The 15,339-nt window shown below is 38.4% G+C and overlaps 1 protein-coding gene across 3 annotated transcripts in view; it reads left to right on the top strand.

Moving 5' to 3' along the window:
• The window catches only part of LOC118762464 (DNA mismatch repair protein Mlh3-like), a 55,095-nt gene that overhangs the window by 21,160 nt on the left and 18,596 nt on the right, over positions 1-15,339 (top strand). For 2 of the 3 annotated variants that reach the window (XM_036501014.1, XM_036501013.1), the window contains 3 exons: positions 2,167-2,245; positions 5,053-5,210; positions 6,357-6,822. In XM_036501014.1, coding sequence (XP_036356907.1) covers positions 2,167-2,245; positions 5,053-5,210; positions 6,357-6,467 — 348 coding nt within the window. In that variant the 3' untranslated portion in view covers positions 6,468-6,822. Of the gene's footprint in view, positions 1-2,166; positions 2,246-5,052; positions 5,215-6,356; positions 6,823-15,339 lie in introns of those variants that run through there. The other variant, XM_036501015.1, reaches the window with a different exon arrangement.

Genomic DNA, 15,339 nt, shown 5'->3' with positions numbered 1-15,339 from the left:
TATATATATAAATATATATATATATATATATATATATATATATATATATATATATGCACATATATACAAAAATACACATATACATATATATGAGTGTGTATTTATATACTCTCATACACAGGCCCACATATTAGACACCATTCAATAATAATCAAAACAATACAGTACTAAAAGATCGGTATATGGATTTCATTGTTTTTTAAAATTGGTGTATAGATGAATGTGTGTATGTATGCAATATATATGTGTATATATGTGTTTGTGTTTGTATCTATGTGTGCACATGCATGTATATATATATATATATATATATGTGTGTGTGTGTGTGTGTATGTATGTATTTTTCCCTTGTTAAAATTAACACAGAAAAAAATAGATATATAGTTACCAGGGTAGCAAAAAAATCACACGAATAAAAAGGTTGTAACTCCTTGTTTTTAAAGGTAGAAACTTCGGGTTTATGTGAAATATTTTGTATAATATATATATATAGAGTTAAATTTGAATAAATTCCATTTATATATATATATATATATATGAGTGTGTATACATACATATGTGTGTGTGTGTGTGTGTGTGTGTATATATATATATATATATGTGGGTTTGTGTGTATACATACATGTGTATATATATATTTGATATGGGTGGTTAAATCGCAATTTTACAACCTAAAGGTAGAAATATGTATGGCACTAAAGTGACAATGGCCTCTGTTAGTGATATTTATATTTCTACCTTTTGGTTGTAAAATTTCAAATTAACCACCCATATTATATATAACTTTCAATTATACCATTTATAAAGTCAGTGAGTTGAGTTTAACCCTAGGCATAGTGAGAGCCACTGATGAACATTAAGATGAGCAAAATCATAGATGATCTGGCTGTATCTGCTCCTGGGGCTTGCCTCACTTGTCTGTTATTAAGGTAATGCCTCTGTGGCTTTTGAATTGTTTTGACTCTTAGTTCTAGCAATACTAGTGTTGATTAGTGCCCTTTGTCACTTTAGTGATGTATATATATATCTTTCTCTCTCTCTTTTTCTCTTTTTATTTGTTTCAGTCATTTGACTGCGGCCATGCTGGAGCACCGCTTTTAATCGAGCAACTCAACCCCGGGACTTATTCTTTTGTAAGCCCAGTACTTATTCTATCGGTCTCTTTTGCCGAACCGCTAAGTAACGGGGACATTTACACACCAGCATCGGTTGTCAAGCAATGCTAGGGGGACAAACACAGACACATAAACACACACACGCATATATATATACATATATACAATGGGCTTCTTTCAGTTTCCGTCTACTAAATCCACTCACAAGGCTTTGGTCGGCTCGAGGCTATAGTTGAAAACACTTGCCCAAGGCGTCACGCTGTGGGACTGAACCCGGAACCATGTGGTTGGTAAACAAGCTACTTACCACACAGCCACTCCTGCACCTATTATATATATATATATATATATATATTAGTGTGTGTGTTATTTATACAAATATGTATGTATGTGTGTGTGTATGTACTTAGGTTCAAATCTTCTATGTAAATATGCTCAGCCATTGGGAAGTATTCCCTTGCTTGGAAACAGGTGAGGGTTGGCAACAGGAAGGGCATCTGGTCATATATATATATATACACACACACACACGAAATCTCAGGGCTGCACGGTAATGCAGGATTAAGGCATAACAATGTGAATAAATAAGCATTACATTCTCTTTACTCTTTTACTTGTTTCAGTCATTTGACTGCGGCCATGCTGGAGCACCACCTTCAGTCAAGCAAATTGACCCCCAGGACTTATTCTTTGTAAGCCTAATACTTATTCTATAGGTCTCTTTTGCCAAACTGCTAAGTTACGGAGACGTAAACACACCAGCATTGGTTGTCAAGCGATGTTGGGGAGACAAACACAGACACATAAACACACACACATATATACTTATATATGACAGGCTTCTTTCAGTTTCCATCTACCAAATCCACTCACAAGGCTTTTGTTGGCCCGAGGCTATAGTAGAAGACACTTGCCCAAGGTGCCATGCAGTGAGAATGAACCTGGAACCATGTGGTTCATATGCAAGCCACTTACCACACAGCCACGAATGCTAAAGGGTTAAATAGTAAAAAGTTAAATAAATTTACTTCCTTTATATTTCTCTCTTCAGCTTCTCCAAGATACACATGGTTCCAGAGGATCACTACCAAAAACTATTCATAATGTTCTATGTTCTCAAGCCTGTCACAGTAAGTAAATGTTATAATCACCCACTCCCACCACCTGTATTACATTAATTATTCAGCCCTCTATTTTAACCACACCATTGTAATGAAATGTGGAGGCGCATGGCTCAGTGGTTAGGGTGTCAGCATCATGATCGTAAGATTGTGGTTTCGATTCCTGGACCGGGTGATGCATTGTGTTCTTGAGCAAAACACTTCATTTCACGTTGCTCCTGTCCACTCAGCTGGCAAAAATGAGTAACGCTGTGATGGACTGGCGTCCCGTCCAGCTGGGGAACACTTATGCCATTGAAACCGAGAAACCGGGCCCATGAGTCTGGCTAGGCTTTAAAAGGGCGCATTTATTATTTTTATTGTAATGAAATATCTGCCATGACATTAGCATTGCTGGGGGAAGGGCAGAATCAGTCTGCTCTGGGCAATACTTTTATGGGGGCAGTACTTTTAGGCCTGCTGTATAAGCCTGTATAGGACACAACTAATGAGGAAGATGGTGTGGGGGTGGGGGCTCCATGTGGTTACTCAGTCTGCTAATAATAGTTGCCAAGTTTTACTCGAGTCATATTTTACTATCTTAAAAAAAATAGAAGTGGATTTGGTAGACAGAAACGACAAGAAGGTGAGCTGGCAGAAATGTTAGCACGCCGGCTGAAATGCTTAACGGCATTTCGTTTGCCACTATGTCCTGAGTTCAAATTCCACCGAGGTCAAGTTAGCCTTTCATCCTTTTGGGGTTGATTAAATAAGTACCAGTTACACACTGGGGTCGATGTAATCGACTTAATCCCTTTGTCTGTCCTTGTTTGTCCCCCCTATGTTTAGCCCATTGTGGGCAATAAAGAAATAAGAAATGAAAAGAAGGCCCTCTCTCTCTCTCACACACACACAAATAGCATATTGTTTTGTGATGTAAGATCAACAAGAAAAGTATTCCATCTGGTGAGAGATAAATATTTAATAAGTACAGTATATAATTCTTTACTAATAGTTTCATGTGACAAAAACAACTCAGATGGTATTTTATAACATGTCTGGTGCCTTCATGCAATCCTCAGGCATGTATCTGTGTTTGTCTCCCAAGATTTAGCCTCTAAACACCTATCATAAAGTCACTTCCTCCTCTCAAATACTCTGACTCCCAACTTAGCTGAGGGCACTTTTTCCTGTTCTTTTCCTGTCTTGCAACTTGATCACCATACTAGTGTTGGTGGCATGAAAAGAGCATTGAATATACACAGTAAAGTGTTTGGTATTAGGAAGAACCATGTCCAAAGAAACTAGTGATGGTCTGGTTTGGCCAAAAAAAAAAAAATGAAGATTCATGAAATTTGTTTGTAAAATTATGTAACTTTGATTCTGTGAAAATAGGTTGGTTCTGACATTTAAGGCAAGGCCCTTATTTGTTGAAATCGGAAATATGATGCAAGGATCGTCATCATCATGATCATAATCATCATTATCGTTTAACGTCCACTTTCCATGCTAGCATTTAACGTCCGCTTTCCATGGGTTGGACGATTTGACTGAGGTCTGGCAAACCAGATGGCTGCACCAGGCTCCAATCTGATCTAGCAGAGTTTCTATAGCTGGATGTCCTTCCTAACTCCAACCACTCCGAGAGTGTAGTAGGTGCTTTTACGTGCCACCAGCATGAGGGCCAGTCAAGCGGTACTGGCAACAGCCATGCTCAGTAAATTGCAAATAAAGTTGATGAAGTTGTGAAATGTAAGGAGAAATTAAGGGGTTGCAAAAAGTAATGTCTGCTTTCTTTATTGAACTGTAGCAGTTCAGTGTGGAAATACTAAAGTCCTTCAGCATAAAACTTCATTTTATGGTATATAAGACGCTCTTTTATTTTCTCCCCAAATAATGTCTCAGAAAAACCACCCCAGGTGCTGTATGTGAAGTTCAGTCTATATTGCTTTAATGCACTAAAAGCTTTTATTCTTGAATATATGCTGCTGAAATTGGTGCACATCTTATATGCCTGAATGTCTTTTATGCCATCGAATATGGTAGCAGTAGCAAATTTTCAAAATATTACCTGTAATTGTGTGGGAGTTCAATAAATCATCATTATCATCATTTCACATCATTTTCCGTGCTGGCATGGATTGGATGGTTTGACAGGAGCTGGTCAGCTTGAGAGCTGCCCAAGTTCCAGTTGTCTGTTTTAACATGGTTTCTTGAGATTGATGCTGTTGCTGTTGCTGTTGAGCGAACGGTCTTCGTCCCAGAGCTCGCAAGATGGGAGAAGTCCAAAACGTGGTCCTTTGCTATTCGTAAGACCCACAGAAGAGAAAGCAGGTCAACCCCCCCGACACCGAGAGCATCAACGGATGGATGAATGCGCATCCAGGCTCAGCGGTTGTGTAGGAAGTCGGGGACAAGAAACAGGAAGAAAGAGTGAGAGAAAGTTGGGGCGAAAGAGTACAACAGGGGTCGCCACCACTCCCTGCCAGAGCCTTGTGGAGCTTTAGGTGTTTTCGTTCAATAAACACACACAACGCCCGGTCTGGGAATCGAAATTGCAGTCCTCCGACCGCAAGTCCACTGCCCTAACCACTGGGCCATTGCGCCTCCTTGAGATTAATAATGCTCTCCCTGATGCTAACCACTTTACAGAGTGTGCTGGGTGTCTTTGGTGTGACACCTGCATTAGTGCTTTTACATGGTACTGGCACGGGTGCTTTTACATGGCACCAGCAAAGATCACTGGTATGGATTGAGTCCCTACTCTCAAGAATATACTCTGCTGAAATTTTGACAGCATCGCAAATTGTATTGTTTGTCTTTTTTTTTCTTTTCAGCTGCCATTAAATTTGGTACGGTCTTAACACTGAAGGAATGTAAGGATTTGATGCAGATGCTGCTAAAATGTAAACTACCATTTCAGTGTGCTCATGGGCGTCCATCTATGATCCCTCTGCTTAATCTTCAATATTTTAAAAATAGCCTTGAAAAATCGGTAAGTTGTTTGTAAAGAAAGTAAAATAGAGCCAGAAATATGAATGTCATGTATGCCTGTGGGCGTGTTTGTTGGATGAGTACCAATTGAGGCATCGTTTTGCAACCAGATGCTGTCCATGTTTCTAATTCTTATCTGCTTTTCAAGTAATTGACTTTCTTTACCACAGGTCATTGAAAGCACAACTACAGGGTGATTTATTGGTTGGGAATGTCAACAAATATTTGGTTTTTGTTCAGTGCTTTCATCCAAGGCCTAGGAATGTAAACATTCCTACTCTGCCTGTCTGTCTGTCTCTCTCTCTCTCTCACACACACACACACTCTCTCTCTGTGTTTGAAAGGCTTGCTTTCCAGGTTTAATCTTGCTGTGTGGCACATAGAGCAAGTGTCTTCTATTATAACCCCTGGTCAACCAGTGCTTTGAGTGAATTTGGTAGGCAGAAACTGAAGAGGAGCTACTTGACTATTGTATTCAAGAAAACTCCATGTATGTATATATGTGTGTGTATATATGAGTGTTTGTGTGTGCGTTTGTGTGTATGTTTGTGTGTTTGTGTCTGTAAGCATGTTTGCATGTGAGAGTAGGTAAGTTGTAATGAATTAATGCTTTCATTTTATTTCTTTTTACTGACTTCGATTAGTGAACTGTGGCCATGCTGGGGCATCACCTTCAGAGGCTTTGAGTTGATTATATATCAATCCTAGTACTTTAATTTATTGGATCAAAATATCAGAAGGATTTTTTCTTTTGATATGCAGAAGTATGAAGCATGGGTTCAACATGCTTTAAGTGACAACAACAAAAATGGTGCCCTTTTACGTTCCACAGGTATGGAAGCCTGTTGGCTGCTCTGGCAACAATCACGCTCGGATGGTGCTCTTGGCACCCTGCTAGCACATTATTAGGAATTCTATTAAAAGAATTGTTAAAATATTTTGTGTATTGTGGAAGTATAACCAAATTATTGCACATAATTTTTAACAACAAAATCTTGCATGGACCCTAAAGGGTCATATGGACTCCTGTTGAGGACCCATGGCCTAGAGCATTAACAATTAGTTTGTAAAAATGAAAATCTGTATGTAAATTTTTGATATTAGAATTGTAAAATCATATTCTCACCTCTTGCTTTCATTTTTATAGAGATTCCGTAAAATAAATCTGCGAAAACTACGAGAAAATCTTAAAGAACAACAACAACAACAGCAGCAACAACAACAACAAGGATTACATCAAAAGGAGGAGAACTTATGATATTTTCTTAAAATTAGTTTGATATCTTTTTTTTTTCTTTCACCGAAATTTCAGATGGATTTCTTTCTTCAGGAAGCTGTTTATTTTTTTTTTGCCATTCTAAATTTTGATGATGTCAGATATTTTTATTGTGAACAAAAGAGTGGTAGAAATGGTAAGAGAAACAGACAAATGCTTTGTCGGGTATTTTTTAATTGATTTATTTCTTTGTTTCCTTAATGTTGTGAGTCCAAATCTTTTTGGACATTCTGAGTTCAAATACTGCCATAGCCAACTTCGCTTTCCATTACTTTGAGGTTGATAAAATATACTACTGGCCAAAGTATTGAGGTTGATGTAATTAATTAACCCCACCTGCACCTAATGTTGCTGGCCTTGTACCAAAATTATTATTATTATTATTATTGGTGGTGTTGGTGGCAGTGGCGGCGGCGGCGGCATTATTATTATCATTATTATTATTTGGTGGTGAGCTGGCAGAATCATTAGCATGCTGGACAAAATGCTTAGAGGTTTTTTGCCCATTGCTTAGTTCTAAGTTCAAATTCTGCTGAGGTCAGCTTTGCCTTTCATCTTTTCAGGGTTGATAAATTAAGGACCAGTTGCGTACTGGGGTTGATCTAATTGACTGCCTCCACCCCACACAAAAAAACTTCAGGCCTTGCACCTACAGTAGAAAGGATTATTATTAAGGCAGCAAGCTGGTAGAATTGTTAGCACACCGGATGAAATACTTAGCAGTATTTCATCCGCTGCTACATTCTGAGTTCAAATTCTGCCAAGGTCGACTTTGCCTTTCATCCTTTCAGGGTTGATAAATTAAGTATCTGCTGTGTACTGAGGTCGATGTAATCGACTTAACCCCTCCCCATAAATTTCAGGCCTTGTGCCTATAGTAGAAAGGATTATTATCCTCCTCCTCTTCCCCTCGTTAATCAGTTCATAATTAATGCATGCAGGATATTTACAGATGTTGGTTTCATTATGGTTCAGTTTCTAAAATTCTGCTGCTTCATTATTATTTCCATTAACCCTGCAAGCAGTTCCTTGTATCCATCTCCTTCTCTATTCATCTCCTCTATCCATCATCCGTCCACCTACTCTGCATCACCTTTTGATATTTAAGATTATCGATAGAGGCTAATTACTGTAATATCTATAAAAAGTTTACTCTTACTTTGTAGCAATATAATTGCAGTTTTTCTTTCTTTTCTGTTGTTTTCCATTTTCCTTTACACTTTATTAATTTTTTTGTTAATTGTAACAACCCTTACCATGCAAACAATCAAGGACTCCCACGCTGCTCTCTCTCCCCCGTAACCTTCTCCATACAAGTCTTTCTTTGCTTTCACATGTCAACCTCTTCTGCTTGAAAATTCAGTTGTGTTTACTTTATGGTAACCTTTCCAGCTAATGGTTGATGTGAACAGTCTCATCTTTCTGGCTCTTGTGTTAATTTGAGACAGGATCAATATCTCTGTTACCAGGAACATTACAAAGAAACACTTAATATGATTAGAAAATCTCTGACAGATTCTATCTGACCCATGGAAAAGTGGATGTTAAATGATGATGATGACAGAGTGGCAGGTGATAAAATCAGCTGTGCATCAAGCAAAATGCCTTGGGTACATAGTTATCATCATCATCATCATCATCGTTTAACGTTTGTTTTCCATGCTAGCATGGGTTGAACAGTTCGACCGGGGTCTGGAAAGCCAGGAGGCTGCACCAGTGTTTCTACAGCTGGATGCTCTTCCTAACGCCAACCACTCCGTCAGTGTAGTGGGTGCTTTTTATGTGCCACCGGCATAGGTGCCAGGGGAGGCTGGCAGTGGCCACGATCGGTTGGTGCTTTTTATGTGCCACCGGCATGGGTTTCACAACTACAATTTCCATTTGATTTTATTTTGATGTTGATGTACTTGACTCAGTAGGTCTCCTCAAGCACAGCAGGTTGCCCTACGATCCAAGGTAAGCATAGCAGGCCATCCTGTGAGCCATGAACTCACTTCGGGTCTTCACAGCATATCTCCAAAGGTCTCGGTCTATCTCTTTATTTAATCATGTCTAGTCTTTTAGAGACTACAGTTAGCGTTCCTATAACTATTACTGTCTTCCTATTTTAGTTATGTACTACCCTTTTTAATTACAATATTTAGTGGTGTCTAAAACACACTTTTGTTTTCAGAAAATATCTCAAGAAACCACCTTGGGTCCTATATGCAAAGTTGGGCCTATATGTCCTAGTTTAATACACTAAAATCTTTTTTCTCTTGAATATGCACTGCTGAAATTGAGATGTGTCTAATATACCTATGTGTCTTTCATACCATCAAATATGATAACCTTGCATAGTCTTTTAGAGACTATACTTAGTATTTCTATAACTGTTGGTATGACAGATGTCATACCAATTCTTGTCTAAGATCATTGCAAGAGATCCTGTCACTATTGATATTGGTATTACATGTAGTTTATTTTTAACCACATATTTGCCATCCATTACATGAGATCTTGATGCTTCCCTCAGCAAAGACTGTTGACTTCACATTTTGACATTACGTAAATGTCTCATGGAAGTCAAGTCTTTATGTGTGTGTGTTTGTGCGAGTGGCTTAATGTGTGTCTTCCATACTATAATCACAGACACACACCTATAATATATTCAATGAAATGGTTGTCCTTTCAGCATCTCTTGTTTCATTGAAATAAAGTACCTCAGAAATAGTTTTTGTTTGTTAAAATTTTGATTTACCAACAGCAGAATGATCTCTCTCTCTTTTTTTTTTTTTTTTTTTTTTTTTACCATTCTGCTTGACCAAAGCTGGTTGGAACAAAAGTAAAACATCAAAACCAGTTCAGAGCTTTACTTGTCTGGCAAGTGATTTGATCTGAGATTCTGTGTTGAAACTAAAGCAGCTGTATTGTAAAAGTGACCGTCTGAATTCTGACACCTCAGGAAATAATTAATAAATGAATTTAAGAATTTTTGTATGTTTACAGATGGCTAAAATATCTCTATTATGATGTAATTGCTTGAAAACCAATATCTAGCAAAATAACTAAGAATAGATATTTATCATGCACAGTTTTTATTGAATTTAACAAGGAATATTTTCTACTCAAAAAGTGTTTTTTTCGTATGAAAGGACTTTTCTTGTCATTTGCATTGCCTTCCTATCCTGTCAATCCTGATTAAATCTCATTTTTAAAAATATTTATCTATTTATTTATGTAAATAATATTTATTTAAATAACATGCAACATAGCTTTTAAGAGTGGACAATATATTTATTTGTATTATATTTGCTAAGTTACTTTTGACTGTAATATATATCATGGTTGCCTTCATCTGTGATATACCTATGTCCCTTGAATTCTGTGTCTGAACTTAAATAAACTAAATGCATGTATTTGATCTGTATAAATAACTTAAAAGAAAATCTAAACATTGCTAGTCAGTTTCATGTGATTCAAAGTTAATTTTTGTATCTTGGCTGATATAAAAGCTCCTTGTTTAAATTTTGTAAATTGGTTGTGTATAAATAAAACTTCAAACAAGAAAATTATAAATATTTGGATATTAAACTAATAAACTATGTTGATTTTTTCCTTTGTTCTACTTAGTTGTTATTACAGTATTATACATACAAGAGGTGCAAGCATGTCAGTATAGTTAAGAAGCCTACTTCTCAATCATGTAGTTTTGGGTTTAGTCCCACTGTGTAACACTTTGTGGTAGTGTTTTCTACTATAGCAGACCAAAGCCTTGTGAGTGGATTTGGTAGACAGAAACTGAAAGAAGCCTGTTTCATACAAGCATCATCATCATCATCAAGATCCTTTAACTGATGCAGCCATCCATCACCATTGATCTCTGTTTTACGTCATGTATAGCAGGTTTGCTGTGTTGTGACCTGTCTGGTCCATGATATTACTCTTTTACTTGTTTCAGTCATTTAACTGTAGCCATGCTGGAGCACCGCCTTTTAGTCGAGCAAATTGACTGCAGGACTTATTCTTTGTAAGCCTAGTACTTATTCTTTCAGTCTCTTTTGCCGAACTGCTAAGTTATGGGGATGTAAACACACCAGCATCAGTTGTCAAGTGATGTTGGGGTGGGGTGGGACAAACACAGACACATAAACATATACAGATGCACATATACATATATATATATATATATATATATATATATATATATATTTATACATACATACATACATACATATATATGATGGGCTTCTTTCAATTTCCGTCTACCAAATCCACTCATAAGGCATTGGTCGGTCTGAAGCTATAGTAGAAGACACTTGCTGAAGGTGCCACACAGTGAGACTGAACCCAGAACCATGTGGTTCGTAAGCAAGTTACTTATCACATAGCTACTCCTACACCTCTCTCTTTTGCCCACCGTCAATTATGCCCTGAAGCATAGTTTTGGATAAAGAGTTGTGGCAGAGCATGTGACCATTCCATGCAAACTTTTGGTTCTTGTCTGCTGGCATATTGGTTTACTTGCTGCCAGACAAGGCTGCTCATTTTGTGCTCTCTGTACGGCGTGTGTAGCAGTATTCTGAAACACTTGTGCTCAAATGGGTGTAGGTGTGGCTGTGTGGTAAGAAGTAAGAGCTAGCAGAATCTTTAGCACGCCAGGCGAAATGCTCAGCAGTATTTCGTCTGCTGCTATGTTCTGAGTTCAAATTCTGCCGAGGTCGACTTCGCCTTTCATCCTTTCGAGGTCGATTAAATAAGTACCAGTCACGCACTGGGGTCGATATAATCGACTTAATCCGTTTGTCTGTCTTTGTCCCCTCTGTGTGTAGCCCCTTGTGGGTAGTAAAGAAATAAGTATTTTGTCTGCCGCCACGTTCTGAGTTCAAATTCCACCGAGGTCGACTTTGCTTTTCATCCTTTCGGGGTCGATAAATTAAGTACCAGTTACGCACTGAGGTCGATATAATCGATTCAATCCGCTTGTCTGTCCTTGTTTGACCCCTCTGTGTTTAGCTCTTTGTGGGTAGTAAAGAAATAGGTATTTCGTCCGTCTTTACGTTCTGAGTTCAAATTCCACGGTGGTGGACTTTCCCTTTATTCTTTCCGGAGTCGATAAAATAAGTACTTATTGCTTAGTGGGGCCGATGTAATCGACTGGCCCCTTCTCCCGAAATATCAGGCCTTGTGTCTATAGTAGAAAGGAATATTTTGTAAAATAAATGATAGTAAATAAGATAGTCAAGATAATATTAAAATACTTAACATATAGGCACAGGAGTGACTGTGTGGTATGTAGCTTATTTGGTTCCGGGTTCAGTCTCACTGCATGGCACCTTGGGCAAGTGTCTTCTACTATAGCCTCAGGCCGACCAAAACCTTGTGAGTGGATTTGGTAGATCGAAACTGAAAGAAGCCCATCGTATGTATATATATAGGATGTGTGTGTGTGTCTGTGTTTGTCCTCCCACCGTCGCTTGACAACCAATGTTGTTGTGTTTACGTCACCATAGCCTAGCGGTTCAGCAAAAGCAGACCGATAGAATAAATACTAGGCTTACAAAGAATAAGTTCTGGGGTCGATTAAATGCGGTGCTCTAGCAAATGACTGAAACAAATAAAAAAATAATGTAAGGAGCATAAAAGAAAGAAAAAAAAACACCTCGCTGAAAATAATTATTCGTGGTGGGAAACAAATAGTCATTGGAATGCTTCATTTTAATTCTATGAAAGATGATAAATAACGTTTCCTCTCCACACAGTTATTTCTAGTTATTCTTTCTCTTAAATTGTGTTCTGATTAAAATATTGAAAAAAATATGTAACTCGTTGAATTTACTTGCTCGAATTTTATTGAAAAAAAATTAAGAAAAAATTCTGGAAGTATATTTGAATTCTATTCCTAAGAGTTGAAATATGCAAATTCAATTATTAATTTGTCTTCGATTATTTGCAATTGAAAGCTTAGAGTCAGTTTTTCTTTTCTACTTATGCCGGCATAATTGTTACCGGCAACTATTCAAGAGAGATAACTTGAATATGACTATATATGTTATCTCCCTTAGAACAAGATATTCTTGTGCTTTCGTGTGTTAAGGGATAAAACTCATGACGGCATTTTGTATTGACTAATTTTAAAGAGAAGATAATGGAGCGATGGCTAATATCTATCTGTTTAAAATTAAAATTTTTTCGTCATCAGCTGTTTGTTTCATATAATTCTGTTCAATAACATAACTAGCTTATTTCATTGCTGTACATTTGACTAAATGATCTTTAGTCTGCTTTGAGTACTACTGTTAGCATGTAATCCATTACATGTGAAATCGTGGGGTCATCAGCAACTAAGTCGGCAGCCATATCAAAAAATAATTTGGTGTGATGGCTTGCTAGAAATCAACCGAGACAAAAACAACTTCTGGACGTAAAACAAACGTCTGCTTGGTTTGTCTGAAGTTTTTACCCTTCGACGTCTGCTTGGTTTGTCTGAAGTTTTTACCCTTCGACGTCTGCTTGGTTTGTCTGAAATTTTTACTCTTCGACGTCTGCTTGGTTTGTCTGAAGTTTTTACCCTTCGACGTCTGCTTGGTGTGTCTGAAGTTTTTACCCTTCGATGTCTGCTTGGATTGTCTGAAGTTTTTACCCTTCGACGTCTGCTTGGGTTGTCTGAAGTTTTTACCCTTCGACGTCTGCTTGGTTTGTCTGAAGTTTTTACCCTTCGAGGTCTGCTTGGTTTGTCTGAAGTTTTTACCCTTCGACGTCTGCTTGGTTTGTCTGAAGTTTTTAACCCTTTGATGTCTTCTTGGTTTGTCTGAAGTTTTTAACCCTTCGACGTCTGCTTGGTTTGTCTGAAGTTTTTACCCTTTGACGTCTGCTTGGTTTGTCTGAAGTTTTTAACCCTTCGACGTCTGCTTGGTTTGTCTGAAGTTTTTACCCTTCGACGTCTGCTTGGTTTGTCTGAAGTTTTTACCCTTCGACGTCTGCTTGGTTTGTCTGAAATTTTTACTCTTCGACGTCTGCTTGGTTTGTCTGAAGTTTTTACCCTTCGACGTCTGCTTGGGTTGTCTGAAGTTTTTACCCTTCGATGTCTGATTGGATTGTCTGAAGTTTTTACCCTTCGACGTCTGCTTGGGTTGTCTGAAGTTTTTACCCTTCGACGTCTGCTTGGTTTGTCTGAAGTTTTTACCCTTCGACGTCTGCTTGGTTTGTCTGAAGTTTTTACCCTTCGACGTCTGCTTGGTTTGTCTGAAGTTTTTACCCTTTGATGTCTTCTTGGTTTGTCTGAAGTTTTTACCCTTCGACGTCTGCTTGGTTTGTCTGAAGTTTTTACCCTTCGACGTCTGCGTCTTCTTGGTGTGTCTGAAGTTTTTTACCCTTCGATGTCTGATTGGATTGTCTGAAGTTTTTACCCTTCGACGTCTGCTTGGGTTGTCTGAAGTTTTTACCCTTCGACTTCTGCTTGGTTTGTCTGAAGTTTTTACCCTTCGACGTCTGCTTGGTTTGTCTGAAGTTTTTACCCTTCGACGTCTGCTTGGTTTGTCTGAAGTTTTTACTTTGATGTCTTCTTGGTTTGTCTGAAGTTTTTAACCCTTCGACGTCTGCTTGTTTGTCTGAAGTTTTTACCCTTCGACGTCTGCTTGTTTGTCTGAAGTTTTTACCCTTCGACGTCTGCTTGGTGTGTCTGAAGTTTTTAACCCTTCGACGTCTGCTTGGTTTGTCTGAAGTTTTTACCCTTCGATGTCTGCTTGGTTTGTCTGAAGTTTTTAACCCTTCGACGTCTGCTTGGGTTGTCTGAAGTTTTTACCCTTCGATGTCTGCTTGGTTTGTCTGAAGTTTTTACCCTTCGACGTCTGCTTGGTTGTCTGAAGTTTTTAACCCTTCGACGTCTGCTTGGGTTGTCTGAAGTTTTTAAACCTTCGACGTCTGCTTGGTTTGTCTGAAGTTTTTACCCTTCGACGTCTGCTTGGTTGTCTGAAGTTTTTACCCTTCGACGTCTGCTTGGTTTGTCTGAAATTTTTACTCTTCGACGTCTGCTTGGTTTGTCTGAAGTTTTTACCCTTCGACGTCTGCTTGGGTTGTCTGAAGTTTTTACCCTTCGATGTCTGCTTGGATTGTCTGAAGTTTTTACCCTTCGACGTCTGCTTGGGTTGTCTGAAGTTTTTACCCTTCGACGTCTGCTTGGTTTGTCTGAAGTTTTTACCCTTCGACGTCTGCTTGGTTTGTCTGAAGTTTTTACCCTTCGACGTCTGCTTGGTTTGTCTGAAGTTTTTACCCTTTGATGTCTTCTTGGTTTGTCTGAAGTTTTTACCCTTCGACGTCTGCTTGGTTTGTCTGAAGTTTTTACCCTTTGACGTCTGCTTGGTTTGTCTGAAGTTTTTACCCTTCGACGTCTGCTTGGTTTGTCTGAAGTTTTTACCCTTCGACGTCTGCTTGGTGTGTCTGAAGTTTTTACCCTTCGACGTCTGCTTGGTTTGTCTGAAGTTTTTACCCTTCGACGTCTGCTTGGTTTGTCTGAAGTTTTTACCCTTCGACGTCTGCTTGGGTTGTCTGAAGTTTTTACCCTTCGATGTCTGCTTGGATTGTCTGAAGTTTTTACCCTTCGACGTCTGCTTGGGTTGTCTGAAGTTTTTACCCTTCGACGTCTGCTTGGTTTGTCTGAAGCTTTTACCCTTCGACGTCTGCTTGGTTTGTCTGAAGTTTTTACCCTTCGACGTCTGCTTGGTTTGTCTGAAGTTTTTACCCTTTGATGTCTTCTTGGTTTGTCTGAAGTTTTTACCCTTCGACGTCTGCTTGGTTTGTCTGAAGTTTTTACCCTTCAACGTCTGCTTGGTTTGTCTGAAGTTTTTACCCTTCGACGTCTGCTTGGTTTGTCTGA

Source organism: Octopus sinensis, linkage group LG3, assembly GCF_006345805.1.
Source record: "Octopus sinensis linkage group LG3, ASM634580v1, whole genome shotgun sequence".
Taxonomy (NCBI): Eukaryota; Metazoa; Mollusca; class Cephalopoda; order Octopoda; family Octopodidae; genus Octopus; species Octopus sinensis.
This window is presented reverse-complemented; position numbering and strand designations above follow the sequence as displayed.